The sequence below is a fragment of the Anomaloglossus baeobatrachus genome, chromosome 4 (assembly GCF_048569485.1).
Source record: "Anomaloglossus baeobatrachus isolate aAnoBae1 chromosome 4, aAnoBae1.hap1, whole genome shotgun sequence".
NCBI lineage: Eukaryota > Metazoa > Chordata > Amphibia > Anura > Aromobatidae > Anomaloglossus > Anomaloglossus baeobatrachus.
The window spans coordinates 664,188,428-664,209,243 of record NC_134356.1 but is presented as its reverse complement, the minus strand read 5'-3'; the positions used below and the strand labels follow the sequence as shown (position 1 = coordinate 664,209,243).

Sequence of the window (20,816 nt, the reverse complement as noted above, 5' to 3'; positions counted from 1 at the left end):
TCCCACCCTTGGCAACCGCTTTAGGACGTACCATAGTTTTCTGTGTCTCGAAATGAAGCAAGAGAGAAAAGAAGATTTTTGGTACTCACCGTAAAAATCTAAGAGCCTTCATTGGGGGACACAGCACCCACCCTACTTAAGTGCTCCTCCTCACTATGCTCCAGGACACCGTTCTTTCTTGGTTCTCCTCTTACCTCTCTGACCGCTCATTCACTGTATCCTTTGCCGGCTCCTCTTTCCCTTACGGTCGGGGTTCCTCAGGGTTCAGTCCTAGGCCCCCTCCTGTTCTCTCTATACACAGCCCCTATTGGACAAACGATCAGCAGATTTGGTTTCCAGTACCATCTCTATGCTGATGACACCCAACTGTACACATCTTCTCCTGACATCACCCCTGCACTATTACAAAATACTACCGATTGTTTGTCCGCTGTCTCCAACATCATGTCGTCCCTCTATCTAAAACTGAATCTATCAAAAACTGAACTTCTCCTGTTTCCTCCCTCCCCTAACCTTCCGAAACCCAATATTACCATTTGTGTGTGTGGCTCTACCATTACGCCCCAGCAGCACGCCCGCTGTCTTTGGGTTATATTTGACTCCGATCTTTCCTTCACTCCCCACATTCGTTCACTTGCTCATTCTTGTCACTTCCACCTCAAAAACATCTCTAGAATTCGACCTTTTCTTACCGTCGACTCTGCAAAAACGCTTACTGTCGCTCTCATTCATTCTCGCCTGGATTATTGTAATTCTTTACTAATTGGTCTCCCTGTTACTAAACTCTCCCCTCTCCAATCCATCCTGAATGCCGCAGCCAGGATCATTTTCCTCTGCAACCGTTTCACTGATGCCTCTGCTTTTTGCCAGTCATTGCACTAGTTGCCTATCCGCTACAGAATCCAACATAAACTTATCACTCTCAAAGCTCTCCACGGTTCCGCACCACCCTACATCTCCTCCCTCATCTGTCTATCACCCCACCCGTACCCTCCGCTTTGCTAATGACTAGAGTTGAGCGGATCGCTTATATTTCGGGTCAGGCGGTTCATTGTCACGTTGACACAGAAGTCCGAGATCCGATCCGGAATCCGGCCAATATATGTCTATGGGGAGCGGAATCCGGGACACGAGAGAGAGAAAAAAAAATCCCAAATCCGGGTCGGACTCGGATCTGCCGCTCAAACCTCGCGGATCCGGATTTTTCAGGTTCGGGTCCGCTCAACACTACTAATGACTTAAGACTGACATCCTCAACAATTCGAACCTCCCACTTTCAAGATTTCTCACGAGCTGCACCTATGCTCTGGAACACACTACCAAGAGCAATCCGATTAATTCCCAACAGCCACACATTTAAGCGGGCCCTAAAAACTCATTTCTTTAGACTAGCCTATCACCTCACTGCCCTGATCTAATCTAGACCCTTTCTGCCCTTCATAACAAAATGTACTTCCAATTCTTGTCCCCTGTACCTGCATAAATTCTGGCCAATGACAGGTTAATGCAGCTACTTTTGAATCCCCTATTAAATCGATAGCTGGACCATATATGACAAGCTTTTCTCCCCCCCATTCACCTTTTGTGTCTCCCCTATTTCCTCATAGACTGTAGCTTATGAGCAGGGCCCTCACTCCTCCTGGTATCTTAATTTTATTTTGTATTGTCTCTGTCTGTACATGTCCCCTCTGAATTGTAAAGCGCTGCGGAATATGCTGGAGCCATAGAAATAAAAAATTATTATTAATAATTAATAATAAGTGTCTGTTAGGACAACCCCAAATTAAATAAAATCCAATTTATTGCAAAATTATGTAAAATCCATGTCTGGTCAGAGCACGTGGATTTTAAATAATAATTTTGCAATAAATTGGATTTTATTCATTTGGAGATTTCAGTTTTTCCTTGCAATATTGGACCGACAGCCCAGACCCTGGATCAATCTCCGACTAATGTGGATAATGTTTTTTTCCCATTCAATTATGGTGAGCCTCAACTTTTCTCTTTGGTATTTGTCTGTTAGGACTGTCTATTTTCGGTTACTTCTCCTGCTGATTTCACACTAATTGATGGACTTGGCTCCGGTCGGTGGGTGCATCCTACTGAGGAGGAGCCAACCCCCCCCCCCCCACTTGTATACACCCATTGTTTCTTTATCCCCCATGAAAGTAGATTTTAATGTGAGATTTTGGTGTTGCTGATCTGTACCCACCGTAGATCTGTTACTATCTATGGTCTACGCTAACAGGGATCTTTTTTGGGGGGGGGGGGGGGCGGGGCTGTATGAGAATCTTTAAAGGGAATATGTCGCCTTGTTTTTGCCACCTAATCTGAGGACAGCATAATGTAGGGTAAAGCGGGCTTTACACGCTGCGACATCTTTATATATCGTCGGGGGTCACATCGTTAGTGACGCACATCCGGCGCCGTTAGCGGCATCGCAGCGTGTGACACCAAGGAGCGACGATTAACGATCGCAAAGACGTCAAAGATAGTTATTCGTTGACTCGAAGGTGGTGCATGCCGCTGGTTGTTCGTCGTTCCTGCGGAGCACACATCACTATGTGTGATACCGCAGGAACGACAAACATCTCCTTACCTGCGTCCACCGGCAATGAGGAAGGAAGGGGGTAGGCGGGTTGTTCCGGCCGCTCATCTCCGCCCCTCCTCTGCTATTGGCCGGCCGCTTAGTGACGTCGCTGTGACGCCAAACGCACTTCCCCCTTGAAGGAGGGATTGTTCGGCGGTCACAGCGACGTCGCTGAACAGGTATGTGCGTGTGACGCTGCCATAGCAGCAATAACCAAATGTCGCACGACATCGCTATCTCTAGCGATGTCGCAGCGTATAAAGCACCCTATAGAGGATCCTGATTCCAGCAATGTGTCACGTACTGGGCTGCTCTGTGTAGTTGTGATAAAAAGCACTGATTAATAAGCAGTAATTATCATTACAGGACTACTTAGCTTGCTGCAGGTAGTCCAGCATATTCATGAGCGCTGTATAACTGCAGCAGAGAAAACATTGATTTTATCAAAATAACACTAAACTGCTCAGTAAGTGACACATTGCTGGAATCAGGGTCTCTGTCTCTACATTATGCTGCTCTCAGATGGGGAAGCAAAAACCTACTGACAGATTCCCTTTAAGTGAAAACTTAAAGGAAAATTTAAAATTCTCCCCAAAAAGCGCTACTATTTGATTGTTTTTTTTCTCCCCGTCTTCTCCAGGGAACCTGTGACTTGGGCAACACCTGCCGTTACTCTCATTCACTTGAGGACTCAGAAGAAGTGGGGACACAGGACACCCCTCAATCAGAAGAAAATACAACAACCTCCTGAGGGCGCTGTGATTTATTCAACCACTACTAGGACTGTGGAAGTTTCAGTTTTGTTTTATTTTTAACATTTCTCTGGAAGGAAAATTAAACTTCTGGAGTATTTTATTTTCTTTGGAAAATAGATTATATTTGAGCCCTGTCACACAGGGTACAATGCATTGTCAGTAAGGCACAAGGTTTCCAGCTGCGGAGGTTCCCTCCCATAGGGGGTGCAATCAACTACCCCAACCGGAATATTTTCTGTACTGGACGGTAGCGAGGAAGGTGCGGATCTCCATGGGGTTCAGTGTGACGTTTGTAGGGTCCAGGAACAAGGAATTGTCTCCTCTGGGCAAATCGGAAGCTGCAAAAGGGGAAAAACAGATTGTAAAATATTAGAGCAAAATCTGCTTCATTAAAAGGGTATGAATACTTTTGCAATCAGAGTTTTTAAATGGAATGCATCAAAAATATTGTACAGCTATGAGGAGGAAATCTTACCCAGGGAGGTGCAATGCTCTGCAGACCTAAACCAGTGTTTTGTTTTCCTCTACAAACTATTGACCCCCCCCCTCCCCCCGGATGCAATATAGTTGTAAAAGTATTCATACCTGTGATCTTTTTCACATTACACTCAAAAACTTAGTGTTTTAATAGGCTTGTGTGTGATATGCCAATTTTGCGTTTTCAATAACAGGGCTGGTGCCGGCACAGCCTCAGTCAGTGCATAGCAAAGGGCGCTTGTAATCGTGCCCCCGGCCATGGCTGACATTGGTCTCTAATGCCGAGCCGGCTGTCAGGGCGACGCAGTTACAAATGCCGATCGCTATGCAAGGAGCAGTGACTTAAGCAGCGTCAGCACCACCCCTATTACTGAAAATGCGAGGCTGCCAGGAGGAATATAGTTAATTTCCTCCTGGCACTGGGGCTCTCAGTGCAGACACCGGGCAGCTCCAGAATGCTATTAACGTTTTTTGTTTTTTTTTTTTGGTTTACACACCAGACAGGTTCCCTTTTAAAAAAAAATTAAAAAAAAATCTAAATCTGAAAATTGTGATGTGCATTTGTTGACGTTTTTCCCCTTCTTTGCACACTCGCTCTGTGAGATTGGATGGAGACGTCTGTGATCAGCAATTTTCACATCTTATCACTGGGATTTGGGTCGACTGGGCCGCTCACACACAGAAATATGCTCTGATCTAAACCCCCCATTGTAGCTCTGGTAGGAGGTTTAGGGTCGTCGTCCTGCTGGAAGGTGAATCTACACCCCGGTCTCAAGTCTTTTGCAGCCTCTAACAGGTTTTCCTCCAGGATTGGCCTGTATTTCGCTCCATCCAGCGTCCCTGCCCCTGCTGAAAAGCCTCCCCACAGCAGGATGCTGTCTCCACCATGTGTGACGGTGGGGATGGTGTTTTCAAAGTGATAGGCAGCGTTAGTTTTCCATCACACTTTCATTTACCCCAAATTCATCTGACCAGATCACCTTCCACATGCTCGCCGTGTCCCCCTACATGGCTTTTTGCAAACTACAAACGGGACTTGTTATTTTTGCTTTAAAAATGTCTGCCTTTCTTCTTGCCACTCTTCCATAAAGCACAAATTTGTGGAGTATATGACCAATAGTTGTCCTAAGGCCAAATTCGCCTCTCGGCTGCTTCTCTAATTAATGCTCTCCTTCTTGGGATATCAGTTTAGGTGGACGGCCATGTTTTAGGAGTAAGGCACAACTGCAAAACTACTATTTTTGGATGATGTATTGTACAGTGGTGCTCCATGAGATGTTCAGAGCCTGGGCTATTTATTTTTTCTTTTTTAATAGAACCCTTCTTTACAACTTTAACTCTGACCTGGCTGGTGTGTTCCTTGGTTTTCATGATGCTGTTTGATCCTTAATTTTCTCAATCAAACCTCTAAGACCTTCACAGAACATCTGTAGTTATATTAAGAAATTACATATAGGAGGACTCAATTTACTAATTGGGCAACTTCTGGAGGCAAATGGTCACTCAGGCTTTTGTTTAAGGGCATTAGACTACAGGGGGTTGAATACAAATGCACATCACAATTTGTTGATTAATATTTAGAAAACTTATTTCATTTTACACTTCAAATACTTGCTACTTAGTTGGTTTCTCACATAAAATACATGTAAATGTGGGTGTAACGTGAAAAGTTCACAGGATATGAATAAGTTTGATCACTAAACTTGCCTCAAACTATTTTTCACTGTATAAATCTTTCCTTAATTTAATTGTACATTATGGTTTATATAACCCCGGAGCTGTATTCAGAATTCTGCATAACCATTTCTAAATTTTAGCATCTCCGGCTCTCACCTCCGTCCGCTCTCCATTGCAGACGATTCATTCTACTCTTTGGCAGATTTGCAGATAAAGTCATCTCTTCTACTTCGGATAAGACGAGGGTGGAGAACAGCTCCTGTAGGATCAGACACCATATTATATACTGCCATATTATATACCGTACGGATACACACCATGGGCTGAGGACTCACCTGGAGGTTGATGGTGACGGGCTGGGAGTAGTTACTGCTCTCGTGTCCCTGGAACGGATGCTCCAAGCGGAGGAGAAGCTTGTTGGGTTCGTGTAGGGCGAGGGTGAGGAGGTGGACGTTGGTGGGGAGCGGGGACCGCAGGGCTGAGAACTTCGGGGGAAAAAAAAAAATTAAACGAATAAGGAAAATATATTGTATAGTATAATGGACCCAAAGCGCCATGGAATAAATGGCGCTATAATAATAAATAATAATAATAATAATAATAATAATAATAATATGTGGCTATGGAATATTCCATATAGCTGCACCACTGGTTACATATACGGTAATCATACAATAATGTCACAGAGAGGGCAATCCCTTTATCAAAACCCCACCATATGAGCCAGCGGCACTTACTTGGGTGGCGGGGCCCTGCTCCGAGCTATAGGGAACCCCATCCCCAGAGGAAAGGATGATTTGGGGCGACATGTATTCTTGTAGCGCCAGAGTCCGATGCAAATCAGCAGAATCTTGTGGGGTGTCCAACAGCAGCAAGTGTCTCCCCCGCACTACAATCCCCTCTCCGTACGGCCCGGGCTCCAGCAATGGCTCCCCCACCCCACGTGCATCGTCATACAGGAGGCGTCTGTGAACCTAGAAGGAAAGAAGAGATTGTACATGTCATACCGGGAACATAGCGACTACTCGGACACTTGGTGATGGCTGACAACTACCACCTCCAACTACTCACCATCAGCTCCAATTACTCACCATCAGCTCCAATTACTCACCATCAGCTCCAATTACTCACCATCAGCTCCAATTACTCACCATCAGCTCCAATGAGCCATCAGTGATGCTGGATCCTCCCTGTGATCGGTCCGTCAATACCGTGAACTGAATATTTTTGTCCTGCAAGACAGAGGAACATCTTAGGTTATTAGAGAGGGGAGGGGGAGGAATGTTATATAGTATCTATATTGGTTCTCACCCCCTCCAAATTATCCTCCACCAGCATTAAACATAGTTTACCTTAATATATATCCGGCTGGTCACTGGGTAATAGTTTCCAGCTACGGGTTCAGTCTGCACCAGTGGCCAGGTTTCCCGAAAGTCTCGCCTATGTGGGGAGAGAAAAAAAAAAAAAAGTTGGAGGTATAGCCGTGACACATGGTGGCTGCTCCTCCCTCCTAACGTGTGGTAGGAGGAGCAGACTCCAATGTGATAGTCAGGAGGGAGGGGCTACAAGGTGATAAAACGGAGGAGCCATGTGGCTTGGCGTCAGCCCCTCCCACCACAGTGAGTCAGAAGGGAGGAGCCATGTGGCTTGGCATCGGCCCCTCCCACCACAGTGAGTCAGAAGGGAGGAGCCATGTGGCTTGGCGTCAGCCCCTCCCACCAGTCAGAAGGGAGGAGCCATGTGGCTTGGCGTCAGCCTCTCCCACCAGTCAGAAGGGAGGAGCCATGTGGCTTTAATACTCCTCCCACAACAGGGTGATGGAATCTGCTCTCTCACTTCACCACACACAGGGTGATAGTCAGAAAAGAGGAGCTAAGTGACTTGGATGTGCTCCCCCCACAACAGGATGGAGGGAGGAGCTATGTGATGTGTTTACTCCTCCCACCACAGGGTGATACAGTCAGAAGGGAGGAGTTGTGTGACATGGACTCCGCGCCTCGCACCATAGGGCGAGTTACCTCCTCTGCAGGATTTGTCTTCCGTTTGCATCAGTATAGAACATGCCGTTAGTCTGTAACTTGGAGTCGAATCGGCTGATCACTTCTTTGCCTTTGCCGTCACTGAAATAAAAAGTCAATTATAAACAAATCTTAAATGAGCAGCGTGGAATCCCCTCTCCAAAATGAGTGTGCACTCACCTCAACGGAATAGGCCCCACCGTCCACTCCAGCTCCACGTAGCGCTGGTCCGAGTACAGTCTGACCACTTGTGAGCACCAGGAGGAGAAGTTCTGGTAGACCTCCTGCACCAGCGAGTTCTGCACACAATCACACCGCACGTATCAGAGGCCAACCACCGCATAAAGAGGCACGAGCTGTAAGATCTCTGCTTGCTTAATAATAAACAAAGACTTCCCACCTGCACCAGGTAACTGCGGACGGTCTGCGTCATAGGTAAAGGGGTTGACTGGTTGGGTCTGAAGATGTACGCTCCAGAGGCCTGCGTGCTGTCATCATTGCCAATACTGGCGTTATACCTGCAGGAGAATAGGGGTAGCAAAACAGCAACATTAATCTATATCACAGGAGAGCAAAACTGGCCGTGGCAGGAGTCCTTCGTATACCATGTCATGGCAAAACAATGGCTCCCTGTGATGCCAATGGCATTCGTTGCACGTATATAGATACACAGACTGGGAGAAACGCTGGGGTTTCTCCAGGAAAAGAATTATAGCTTAGATCTGGAAAGGATTCCCTTCCCTTAAAGCACAGGAAGGGTTCTCACCAGTAAAAGTTGTGGGTTATAGGTAAAGAGATCCCCTTCTCCAGATTATGAATGCCTGATATAAAGCCGGTCTCCGGGTGAAATTCCACTCTGTAATACTGGAGAGAGCAGAGATAGTCAGCGGATCACGGACACGAGCAGCCGAGGAGCACCTTTAACGTTAGAACGCACTTTATTCTCGATCTTTGCCGGACTCGTCCTCTGGTTTGGCTTTGTGAAGAATCTCTCCTGCACAGACACTTTCTGAACGGTGAACTTGCTGAAACCTAGCGGAGGGATCTGAGCCCGGAATAGGAGCTCCCGCTCGGCTGCTCCCCGATCTCTGCGGACCGCCTTTGTGAAATTAGATACCGGAGTCACCTGCAAATTGGAAGATGAAATCATATGAATAACCAAACAACAACAACAACCACCACCCCAACAAAAATCAATTACTCAAAATCCCAACATTCCGCTCCGGAACTCAGCATTCCCGGCAGCTGGGGCAGAGAACAGCTGATCGGTGGGTGCCGGACCCCGGCCGACCAGACATTGATGACTTCTCCTAAGAAGACGTCATCAATGATTAAAAGGTTGTTCTCTACTTAATCTTAGAAAACCGACCACAGGTAGAACAAAGTAATTCTGAAATTTAGAGGAAAAACCTCACATCTCACCTCACTGGGCACCACGTCCCCCGAGGAGCCCTTTACTGTGTAGACGACACCATTGACCGGAAGACGAACGATCCACGTTACTGCACGGCCCAGGGGGTTATACAGGAATACATTAAACTGTAAGAAAGTGATAAAATAATGAGCTAAAAAGTGCATTACAGGAAACCCAAATAATATAGAACAATCAAATGTGCAGAGTTAAAGGAAAGGCATATTACTTAGACTATATTATATCCAGAGCTGCACTCACTATTCTGCTGGTGCAGTCACTGTGTACATACATTACTGATCCTGAGTTACATCCTGTATGTACACAGTGACTGCACCAGCAGAATAGTGAGTGCAGCTCTGGAGTATAATACAGGAGGTAACTCAGGATCAGTAATGTATTATACTCCAGAGCTGCACTCACTATTCTGCTGGTGCAGTCACTGTGTACATACATTACATTACTGATCCTGAGTTACATCCTGTATTATACTCCAGAGCTGCACTCACTATTCTGCTGGTGCAGTAACTGTGTATATACATTAAATTACTTATCCTATACTAAATTCTGAGTTACCGCCTGTATTATACTCCAGAACTGTACTCACAATTCTGCTGGTGCAGTCACTGTGTACATACATTACTGATCCTGAGTTACATCCTGTATGTACACAGTGACTGCACCAGTGAAATAGTGAGTACAGCTCTGGAGTATAATACATTACTGATCCTGAGTTACATCCTGTATTATACACCAGAGCTGCACTCACTATTCTGTTGGTGCAGTCATTGTGTACATACATTACATTACTTATCCTGTACTGATCCTGAGTTACCTCCTGTATTATACTCCAGAGCTGAACTCACTATTCTGCTGATGTTATTCTGTCCATACAATACTTGACTTATTTTGTAATGGACTCACACTCTTAGCCTGCTCGGTGGTCGGACACACACTGATGTTCAGTAAATTGCAAAATGTGAAACTTTCCTTGGCCCCGGTCAGACTGGAGAGAGCGTTACTGATCACAACCTGCAAGATAATAATGAGAGAAAAGATGCTGGGAGGAGACAAGGCAGGACAATGTAAGAAGTGTCTGCTCTATGTGTGCTATCGTGCCAGCTAAGCGTCCTAAACGTGTAGGATTAACTAATAAAGGAAATGTATCAAAAAGTTTTAACATAATATCATCACTGGCCCTTTAAGAATCAGTGCGATCCATTCACAAGACCTAAATGAGAAGAACTCTCTCTTTCAATTTGAAAATCCATATAAAGCAAATCCTCCAAAGTGAGTGACGAACCTGACACGACTCCCATCCTCTGTACAGCCGCAAGGTGTAGTCATCATTCACCTGCTGCTTTGCGGTTCCAGTGACCGCATCATGGTGCTGAGCTACTCCCATAGCACGTCCTAAAGAGTAAAAATTACATCAGGAGCCGGGTTACTGTAATAAGAGGTTACAGGGGTAATAAGAGGATCAGGAGCCGGGTTACTGTAATAAGAGGTTACAGGGGTAATAAGAGGATCAGGAGCCGGGTTACTGTAATAAGAGGTTACAGGGGTAGTAAGAGGATCAGGAGCCGGGTTACTGTAATAAGAAGTTACAGGGGTAATAAGAGGATCAGGAGCCGGGTTACTGTAATAAGAGGATACAGGGGTAATAAGAGGGTCAGGAGCCGGGTTACTGTAATAAGAGGATACAGGGGTAATACGAGGATCAGGAGCCGGGTTACTGTACTAAGAGGTTACAGGGGTAATAAGAGGGTCAGGAGCCGGGTTACTGTACTAAGAGGTTACAGGGGGTAATAAGAGGATCAGGAGCCAGGTTACTGTAATAAGAGGTTACAGGGGTAATAAGAGGATCAGGAGCCGGGTTACTGTAATAAGAGGTTACAGGGGTAATAAGAGGATCAGGAGCCGGGTTACTGTAATAAGAGGTTACAGGGGTAATAAGAGGATCAGGAGCCGGGTTACTGTACTAAGAGGTTACAGGGGTAATAAGAGGGTCAGGAGCCGGGTTACTGTACTAAGAGGTTACAGGGGGTAATAAGAGGATCAGGAGCCAGGTTACTGTAATAAGAGGTTACAGGGGTAATAAGAGGATCAGGAGCCAGGTTACTGTAATAAGAGGTTACAGGGGTAATAAGAGGATCAGGAGCCGGGTTACTGTAATAAGAGGTTACAGGGGTAATAAGAGGATCAGGAGCCGGGTTACTGTAATAAGAGGATACAGGGGTAATAAGAGGATCAGGAGCCGGGTTACTGTAATAAGAGGTTACAGGGGTAATAAGAGGATCAGGAGCCGGGATACTGTAATAAGAGGTTACAGGGGTAATAAGAGGATCAGGAGCCGGGTTACTGTAATAAGAGGTTACAGGGGTAATAAGAGGATCAGGAGCCGGGTTACTGTAATAAGAGGATACAGGGGTAATAAGAGGATCAGGAGCCGGGATACTGTAATAAGAGGTTACAGGGGTAATAAGAGGATCAGGAGCCGGGTTACTGTAATAAGAGGTTACAGGGGTAATAAGAGGATCAGGAGCCGGGATACTGTAATAAGAGGTTACAGGGGTAATAAGAGGATCAGGAGCCGGGTTACTGTAATAAGAGGTTACAGGGGTAATAAGAGGATCAGGAGCCGGGTTACTGTAATAAGAGGATACAGGGGTAATAAGAGGATCAGGAGCCGGGTTACTGTAATAAGAGGATACAGGGGTAATAAGAGGATCAGGAGCCGGGTTACTGTAATAAGAGGTTACAGGGTAATACGAGGATCAGGAGCCGGGTTACTGTAATAAGAGGTTACAGGGTAATACGAGGATCAGGAGCCGGGTTACTGTAATAAGAGGTTACAGGGGTAATAAGAGGATCAGGAGCCGGGTTACTGTAATAAGAGGTTACAGGGGTAATAAGAGGATCAGGAGCCGGGTTACTGTAATAAGAGGTTACAGGGGTAATACGAGGATCAGGAGCCGGGTTACTGTAATAAGAGGTTACAGGGTAATACGAGGATCAGGAGCCGGGTTACTGTAATAAGAGGTTACAGGGTAATACGAGGATCAGGAGCCGGGTTACTGTAATAAGAGTTACAGGGGTAATAAGAGGATCAGGAGCCGGGTTACTGTAATAAGAGGTTACAGGGTAATACGAGGATCAGGAGCCGGGTTACTGTAATAAGAGGATGACGCAGGGTAACAGGACACTCACTCAGTGTCAGGCTGCTGCCGGTCCCGTACGGTCCATGTGCGGCTGCGGCTCCGGTTATGGCCTCCAGTTGGTTGCAGACCTGATTATATACAATATAATGCTCATATCTCCGGGGGTGATATCTCCTCTGTGATATGTAACATATGATATATTGTCACCTGGAGGAAGTTATTGCTCAGCCTTTCATAGCGCTTGAACGCCGGGCGGCTGGTGAAGTATCCGGTCCAGAACATGTGCTGACCATCCGCATACGGAAAGAAGTCGTCCATCTTCATTGGCCTGAGGCAAGGAGGGAGCAGGGAGCAACACTGAGTGCGGACACCACAGGCAAGAGCGGAGCCTGTGCGCAGGCAGATTGGGCTATAAGTAGAGCCTCAGTGCAGGAAATCCTCCGTACAGCCGCGGACCCCCGGCTCCTGCATTCACATATGCCCCCTCACCCACACACCACAGATTCCCCTCCACCCCCCCCCCCCCCCCCGACCCCTCCTTCCCTTGGCACACACAGACCCCCTTGGCTTCTACACTCGTAGATGTCCCCTCCCCCCCACCCCCCCCCCGGCACTCACCAGCTCAGGTTGGCTTTGTGTAGTGCAGTCAGGTAGCAGGTCGGTGTGGAGTAAATCACGTTCACTTTGCTGCCATTCACTTGCTATAAAGTAAAAAACACAAGTCAGTGATCCCGCACCGACCCCCCCAAAGATTAAGAGAGGCTTCACTGTGGCCGCACCTGAGCATTCACCAGATTTATGAGTTTGTCCATGTTCTTGTACCACAGCATGGCGTTCTCATACTGAAAATCGGAGCCCATGGTCATCACTAGGTGATTGGAGCGATACTTGGCTGCCTGAGGGGACAACATTACAATTAATACCGCCACACACCAGTGCACACATCCCCTCCGCACAGCACTGAGTGCGGCATTATACATTACCTGCAGGTCCACAGCCTTCAGGAATGATGACAACACGGTGTCCACATTATTGTCCTCCATCTGCGGATTATCCATGATCGGGGGATCCGCGCACAACTGGTCCCAGCAGAATCCGTCCGGAGGGTTGTAACCATTGGGCAAAACACCTGGTGACAATGGAGACATGGCGGCCGGTATCAGCACAGCTCACACATTGCTCGACTACTGGCGGATGTAGCAGAGCTGGAATGGTCACACAGCTTTTATAGGTTGCCATGTTGTATGAATCTGAGCCTGTGCATCCGATACATGCGGCTCCTTGTGACGGCACACTGACAGCTGCAGTCCTATGTAAATTGCAGATGGAAGATAAATCTACTTATCTGCTAATTACATTTCTCACTGCATTAGGTCAGGAAACGTTGGGAACCACAAGAGAAATTTACTGTATGACACCATTATGTAATTCTATCACGCCACTGACCGGTGAAGAGGTCGGCAGCGGGCGCAGGCAGGTCATCACTGCCCCTCCAGATCATCTCCATCTTTTTGGTGCTCCCACGATTCAATTTGTCCTGATAATCCAACCGCCCGAAGAACAAGCCATCATATCCCATCTACATGAGCAAAGGAAGACCGTATTACAGCATAGTACAAACACACATAGGGGCAGTATTATAGTAGTTATATTCTTGTACATAGGGGCAGTATTATAGTAGTTATATTCTTGTACATAGGGGGCAGTATTATAGTAGTTATATTCTTGTACATAGGGGGCAGTATTATAGTAGTTATATTCTTGTACATAGGGGGCAGTATTATAGTAGTTATATTCTTGTACATAGGGGCAGTATTATAGTAGTTATATTCTTGTACATAGGAGCAGTATTATAGTAGTTATATTCTTGTACATAGGAGCAGTATTATAGTAGTTATATTCTTGTACATAGGGGCAGTATTATAGTAGTTATATTCTTGTACATAGGGGGCAGTATTATAGTAGTTATACTCTTGTACATAGGGGGCAGTATTATAGTAGTTATATTCTTGTACATAGAGGGCAGTATTATAGTAGTTATATTCTTGTACATAGGAGCAGTATTATAGTAGTTATATTCTTGTACATAGGGGCAGTATTATAGTAGTTATATTCTTGTACATAGGGGGCAGTATTATAGTAGTTATACTCTTGTACATAGGGGGCAGTATTATAGTAGTTATATTCTTGTACATAGAGGGCAGTATTATAGTAGTTATATTCTTGTACATAGGGGCAGTATTATAGTAGTTATATTCTTGTACATAGGGGCAGTATTATAGTAGTTATATTCTTGTACATAGGGGGCAGTATTATAGTAGTTATATTCTTGTACATAGGGGGCAGTATTATAGTAGTTATATTCTTGTACATAGGGGCAGTATTATAGTAGTTATATTCTTGTACATAGGGGGCAGTATTATAGTAGTTATATTCTTGTACATAGAGGGCAGTAATATAGTAGTTATATTCTTGTACATAGGGGCAGTATTATAGTAGTTATATTCTTGTACATAGAGGGCAGTAATATAGTAGTTATATTCTTGTACATAGGGGGCAGTATTATAGTAGTTATATTCTTGTACATAGGGGCAGTATTATAGTAGTTATATTCTTGTACATAGAGGACAGTATTATAGTAGTTATATTCTTGTACATAGAGGACAGTATTATAGTAGTTATATTCTTGTAAATAGAGGACAGTATTATAGTAGTTATATTCTTGTACATAGAGGACAGTATTATAGTAGTTATATTCTTGTACATAGGGGCAGTATTATAGTAGTTATATTCTTGTACATAGAGGACAGTATTATAGTAGTTATATTTTTGTATATAGGGGGCAGTATTATGATAGGTATTTAATATACCTGAGCAAAGAGAAGTGCTTGTTCTCTGGAGTGTCCAAAGGGATCGATGTGCCAGGCCACGCGTGGTCTACCACATTCACCAAATGCGGACTGTAAGAACTGCAATCCGAGGGTCATCTGGTCAATAATTGGACTGTAATGTGCGGCTGCTTCGTCGTTCATTGTCCAACCTCCGTTGATAAACTCCAATCGACCTATGACGTAGAGGGGGGGGGGGGGATATGGTCAATAACCGTGAGTGCACACAGGTCACCACAGCGCCCTCTAGTGCTCACCTTCCTGTATAAGCTGAACCATATCTCTCTTTGCAGACTCCCCCTGCTCCTGCCACCACAGCCAGAAAAAAGCGCTCTCCACGTAGATAAATCGTCTCCGGGGGTCCGCAAGAAGCTGCTGGACGACCGAATCGAGGATATACTGCACCCCGGCGTGCTGAATGTTGTTACGTGCTGCAAAGCATAAAATGTGAGTGTGAACTGCACCTACACAACTGCATTACAAGGAGGTTTTGGAGAAGCAGAGGCACAATATTGGTGGGAATCCAGGTTTTTAAGACTTTTTTTTACATCTGGAAAGCCCTATTAAAAAGAAAAGTCAACTTCAGAGTTACAGTCTGCATTTTGGGGAAGCGATAAGAAGTGACACTTCCCTCTTGTAGAGGATTTCCTGGGTCTTGTAATTTTTTATCTTGTGATAAGGCTAAGTGTGAAATACTCAAGATGGATGATTGACGTGAATAGTCAGGGGAAGGGCAGAGGCCTGGGATAGTCGCCGGCGGTGGGGCAGAGGCCTGGGATCGTGGCCGGCGGTGGGGCAGAGGCCTGGGATCGTGGCCGGCGGTGGGGCAGAGGCCTGGGATCGTGGCCGGCGGTGGGGCAGAGGCCTGGGATCCTCGCCGGCGGTGGGGCAGAGGCCTCCGATCCTCGCCGGGGCAGAGGCCTCCGATCCTCGCCGGGGCAGAGGCCTCCGATCCTCGCCGGGGCAGAGGCCTCCGATCCTCGCCGGGGCAGAGGCCTCCGATCCTCGCCGGGGCAGAGGCCTCCGATCCTCGCCGGGGCAGAGGCCTCCGATCCTCGCCGGGGCAGAGGCCTCCGATCCTCGCCGGAGGCTTCTTACCTCCATAGTAATACTGATCCACCGTCTTCAGCCAGCCCACGTCATTGTGCGTGTGAGGGATGAGGTGCACGTTGAGGAAGCCATCGGGGGCCGCAGGGCAGGTCTGTAGGAAAATCACCATGAAGATTTAATGAGGATCCAGGTCCTACATGACCATCCCTCCCCTCCTTCGCCGTAGACCGCACCGCTCTCCGGCACTAGAACTCTCACCGTCATCACCTCCTCCAAACATCCAAGGTGATGACCTGAATGACCCTCGCCCCCCCCCCCCTCCATCACTGAATGAGGAAGAGGAGAACTGAGCATTAGTTATCAGGAGATGTGAGTGTGGACATGGCTGACGACACTGCGAGATACGGGCGTTGAAGCTTTCAGGTGCACTGAAAAAAAAGTCGCAAACTTTTGGTGGAACTCAAAGTTACAAGGAAAGCCACTGGAGAGGGTATACAGTATATAGAATCAAAGATAGCTAGGTATCCCAGCAAGACTCACGCCTAAAATTTAACTTTTAATATAATATGGTTAAAAAAGACAAAACAAATAACGCATAGGACGCGCCAATTAACATGTCACTCTCTGCGCTGCTGCTTCTTAGATTTTTGAAGCTTAATCATAAACACAGGAAAACAAATAGAGAAGCAGCAAAAAATTCCCATATAAAGGATAAACCATACCCAGGGAAATAACCAGTCTTCACAACAATGTAGGTGGGCGTTCCTTAAAACTTGCCAGTCTAGTGTGACCACGTAATAGATCCCCCGATCCTCCCAGGTATTCAAAAAGGATCCAAACAATAGGTCATAGAAGACAATGCAGGACTTCACTCTCAACGCGTTTCAAAACATCCTCAGGAGAGTATGAAGTACGTCCAATAGCTAATCAGTGTCCAGAAAGGACCCGACACGTGGCACGCATAGATGCTGGAACTCAAACTTAGTCCAAAACTGTGCAACCTTAGGCAATGTCACGCCAGATTCTCCCAGCGCCACCAAAATAGACGAAGCCGGGGAGAGACGCCGCAACGCGACTCATGCTAGAAAGCTTCCTCCAATCTCAGACTGCAGGGAGATTTCTGGGGTGACGCTCACAGACGCCCCACATCCTCTGACTCCACCACAGCCATTATCCAGAGAACCGGTGACCGCACTGCTACTGCTGAGTCCAGCCCCAAGGTCCTAGGACACTCGCCTCCCTATAATCATGCAGCTGCGATCACCCAACAACGAGCAAAACGCCGCTCATCAGGGAAAACGGGTTTTGGTTTCCTCAAACAAATCTTCATTCTCGACAACAAAATATCCTGTGTAATAACGACCTGCGCTGCTGAGAATAATGGCAACGTATGCGCACCGAGAAATCACAACCACAGCACCTCAAACAGTGCAGCCTGCCGGTATAAGCAGACTGACAAATGACCCCATTACACTGCGCCCATCTCTCCCCCCCCTCCCTCAGTACACTGCGCCCATCTCTCCCCCCCCTCCCTCAGTACACTGCGCCCATCTCCCCCCCCCTCAGTACACTGCGCCCATCTCCCCCCCCTCAGTACACTGCGCCCATCTCCCCCCCCTCAGTACACTGCGCCCATCTCCCCCCCCCTCAGTACACTGCGCCCATCTCCCCCCCCTCAGTACACTGCGCCCATCTCCCCCTCCCTCAGTACACTGCGCCCATCTCCCCCCTCCCTCAGTACACTGCGCCCATCTCTCCCCCCCCTCCCTCAGTACACTGCGCCCATCTCTCCCCCCCCTCCCTCAGTACACTGCGCCCATCTCCCCCCCCCCCTCAGTACACTGCGCCCATCTCCCCCCCCCCCTCAGTACACTGCGCCCATCTCCCCCCCCCTCAGTACACTGCGCCCATCTCCCCCCCCCCCTCAGTACACTGCGCCCATCTCCCCCCCCTCAGTACACTGCGCCCATCTCCCCCCCCCCTCAGTACACTGCGCCCATCTCCCCCCCCTCAGTACACTGCGCCCATCTCTCCCCCCCCTCCCTCAGTACACTGCGCCCATCTCTCCCCCCCCTCCCTCAGTACACTGCGCCCATCTCTCCCCCCCCTCCCTCAGTACACTGCGCCCATCTCTCCCCCCCCTCCCTCAGTACACTGCGCCCATCTCTCCCCCCCCTCCCTCAGTACACTGCGCCCATCTCTCCCCCCCCTCCCTCAGTACACTGCGCCCATCTCTCCCCCCCCTCCCTCAGTACACTGCGCCCATCTCCCCCCCCCCTCAGTACACTGCGCCCATCTCCCCCCCCCCTCAGTACACTGCGCCCATCTCCCCCCCCCCTCAGTACACTGCGCCCATCTCCCCCCCCCCTCAGTACACTGCGCCCATCTCCCCCCCCCCCTCAGTACACTGCGCCCATCTCCCCCCCCCTCAGTACACTGCGCCCATCTCCCCCCCCCCCTCAGTACACTGCGCCCATCTCCCCCCCCCCTCAGTACACTGCGCCCATCTCCCCCCCCCCTCAGTACACTGCGCCCATCTCCCCCCCCCCCTCAGTACACTGCGCCCATCTCCCCCCCCCCTCAGTACACTGCGCCCATCTCCCCCCCCCCCTCAGTACACTGCGCCCATCTCCCCCCCCCCTCAGTACACTGCGCCCATCTCCCCCCCCCCCTCAGTACACTGCGCCCATCTCCCCCCCCCCTCAGTACACTGCGCCCATCTCCCCCCCCCCCTCAGTACACTGCGCCCATCTCCCCCCCCCCCTCAGTACACTGCGCCCATCTCCCCCCCCCCCCTCAGTACACTGCGCCCATCTCCCCCCCCCCTCAGTACACTGCGCCCATCTCCCCCCCCCCCCTCAGTACACTGCGCCCATCTCCCCCCCCCCCTCAGTACACTGCGCCCATCTCCCCCCCCCCCCTCAGTACACTGCGCCCATCTCCCCCCCCCCCTCAGTACACTGCGCCCATCTCCCCCCCCCCCTCAGTACACTGCGCCCATCTCCCCCCCCCCCCTCAGTACACTGCGCCCATCTCCCCCCCCCCCCTCAGTACACTGCGCCCATCTCCCCCCCCCCTCAGTACACTGCGCCCATCTCCCCCCCCCCTCAGTACACTGCGCCCATCTCCCCCCCCCCTCAGTACACTGCGCCCATCTCCCCCCCCCCTCAGTACACTGCGCCCATCTCCCCCCCCCCTCAGTACACTGCGCCCATCTCCCCCCCCCCCCTCAGTACACTGCGCCCATCTCCCCCCCCCCCCTCAGTACACTGCGCCCATCTCCCCCCCCCCCTCAGTACACTGCGCCCATCTCCCCCCCCCTCAGTACACTGCGCCCATCTCCCCCCCCCTCAGTACACTGCGCCCATCTCCCCCCCCCCCTCAGTACACTGCGCCCATCTCCCCCCCCCTCAGTACACTGCGCCCATCTCCCCCCCCCCTCAGTACACTGCGCCCATCTCCTCCTCCCCCCTCAGTACACTGCGCCCCTCTCCTCCTCCCCCCTCAGTACACTGCGCCCCTCTCCTCCTCCCCCCTCAGTACACTGCACCCCTCTCCTCCTCCTCCCCCCTCAGTACACTGCGCCCCTCTCCTCCTCCCCCCTCAGTACACTGCGCCCCTCTCCTCCTCCTCCCCCCTCAGTACACTGCGCCCCTCTCCTCCTCCCCCCTCAGTACACTGCGCCCCTCTCCTCCTCCCCCCTCAGTACACTGCGCCCCTCTCCTCCTCCTCCCCCCTCAGTACACTGCGCCCCTCTCCTCCTCCCCCCTCAGTACACTGCGCCCCTCTCCTCCTCCTCCCCCCTCAGTACACTGCGCCCCTCTCCTCCTCCCCCCTCAGTACACTGCGCCCCTCTCCTCCTCCCCCCTCAGTACACTGCGCCCCTCTCCTCCTCCTCCCCCCCTCAGTACACTGCGCCCCTCTCCTCCTCCCCCCTCAGTACACTGCGCCCCTCTCCTCCTCCTCCCCCCTCAGTACACTGCGCCCCTCTCCTCCTCCTCCCCCCTCAGTACACTGCGCCCTCTCCTCCTCCCCCTCAGTACACTGCGCCCCTCTCCTCCTCCTCCCCCCTCAGTACACTGCGCCCCTCTCCTCCTCCCCCCTCAGTACACTGCGCCCCTCTCCTCCTCCTCCCCCCCTCAGTACACTGCGCCCCTCTCCTCCTCCCCCCTCAGTACACTGCGCCCCTCTCCTCCTCCTCCCCCCTCAGTACACTGCGCCCCTCTCCTCCTCCTCCCCCTTCAGTACACTGCGCCCCTCTCCTCCTCCCCCCTCAGTACACTGCGCCCCTCTCCTCCTCCCCCCTCAGTACACTGCACCCCTCTCCTCCCCCCCCTCAGTACACTGCACCCCTCATACACAGTCACCAGGGATATCACTTTGTTTCCTGTTAGTGGTGAGCCGCCGGTAATATGACATTAGTCCTGAGTACTCGCCTCCGGGCCGCAGCCGCTCCCCCGGTGCAACCGCTCCCAGCAGCAGCAGCAGCACGAGCAGCCCCCGGTGCCGGCAGCTCTCCATCACGCACTGTCACCGTATTACCGGTGCGGGAATTTACACCATCATGTGATTCTCGCTGGCCACGCCCCGATGCTGTCCGCTGGCCAAACAAACCCAGTGACATGTCACATGACCAGACAACCCATAGTACACAGCGCAGTACACAGCGTCTGCCACCAGAGGGCGACCACGAGCAGCGCTGGTCATAGTGAGCAGCGGACCTTTGGATATTCGGGTTCACTGACCCAAGGGGATGGGGGGGGGGGGGGTGTGTGGAAGATAAATGGTA

The 20,816-nt window shown here is 49.8% G+C and overlaps 2 protein-coding genes across 2 annotated transcripts in view; one reads left to right on the top strand and one right to left on the bottom strand.

The window, feature by feature from the left end:
• Positions 1 to 4,349, top strand: part of TRMT1 (tRNA methyltransferase 1) — a 48,952-nt gene extending 44,603 nt beyond the window's left edge. Inside the window, exon 17 of the mRNA XM_075346617.1 lies at positions 3,231 to 4,349. Within this exon, the coding sequence (XP_075202732.1) occupies positions 3,231 to 3,341 (111 nt within the window). The 3' untranslated portion in view covers positions 3,342 to 4,349. The remainder of the gene's footprint in view (positions 1 to 3,230) is intronic.
• MAN2B1 (mannosidase alpha class 2B member 1) lies at positions 3,379 to 20,612 on the bottom strand. Its single transcript, XM_075346613.1, is given in 25 exon segments — positions 3,379 to 3,683; positions 5,656 to 5,758; positions 5,835 to 5,984; positions 6,237 to 6,473; positions 6,651 to 6,731; positions 6,852 to 6,939; positions 7,518 to 7,619; positions 7,698 to 7,816; positions 7,918 to 8,035; positions 8,284 to 8,381; positions 8,455 to 8,643; positions 8,940 to 9,056; positions 9,853 to 9,960; positions 10,232 to 10,341; positions 12,139 to 12,217; positions 12,297 to 12,417; positions 12,708 to 12,790; positions 12,869 to 12,985; positions 13,073 to 13,218; positions 13,536 to 13,668; positions 14,960 to 15,153; positions 15,235 to 15,408; positions 16,076 to 16,178; positions 20,464 to 20,490; positions 20,492 to 20,612. Coding segments are annotated over 25 exon segments (2,982 nt in total). The 5' UTR covers positions 20,549 to 20,612; the 3' UTR covers positions 3,379 to 3,555.
• Positions 20,613 to 20,816: the final 204 nt, after the last annotated feature.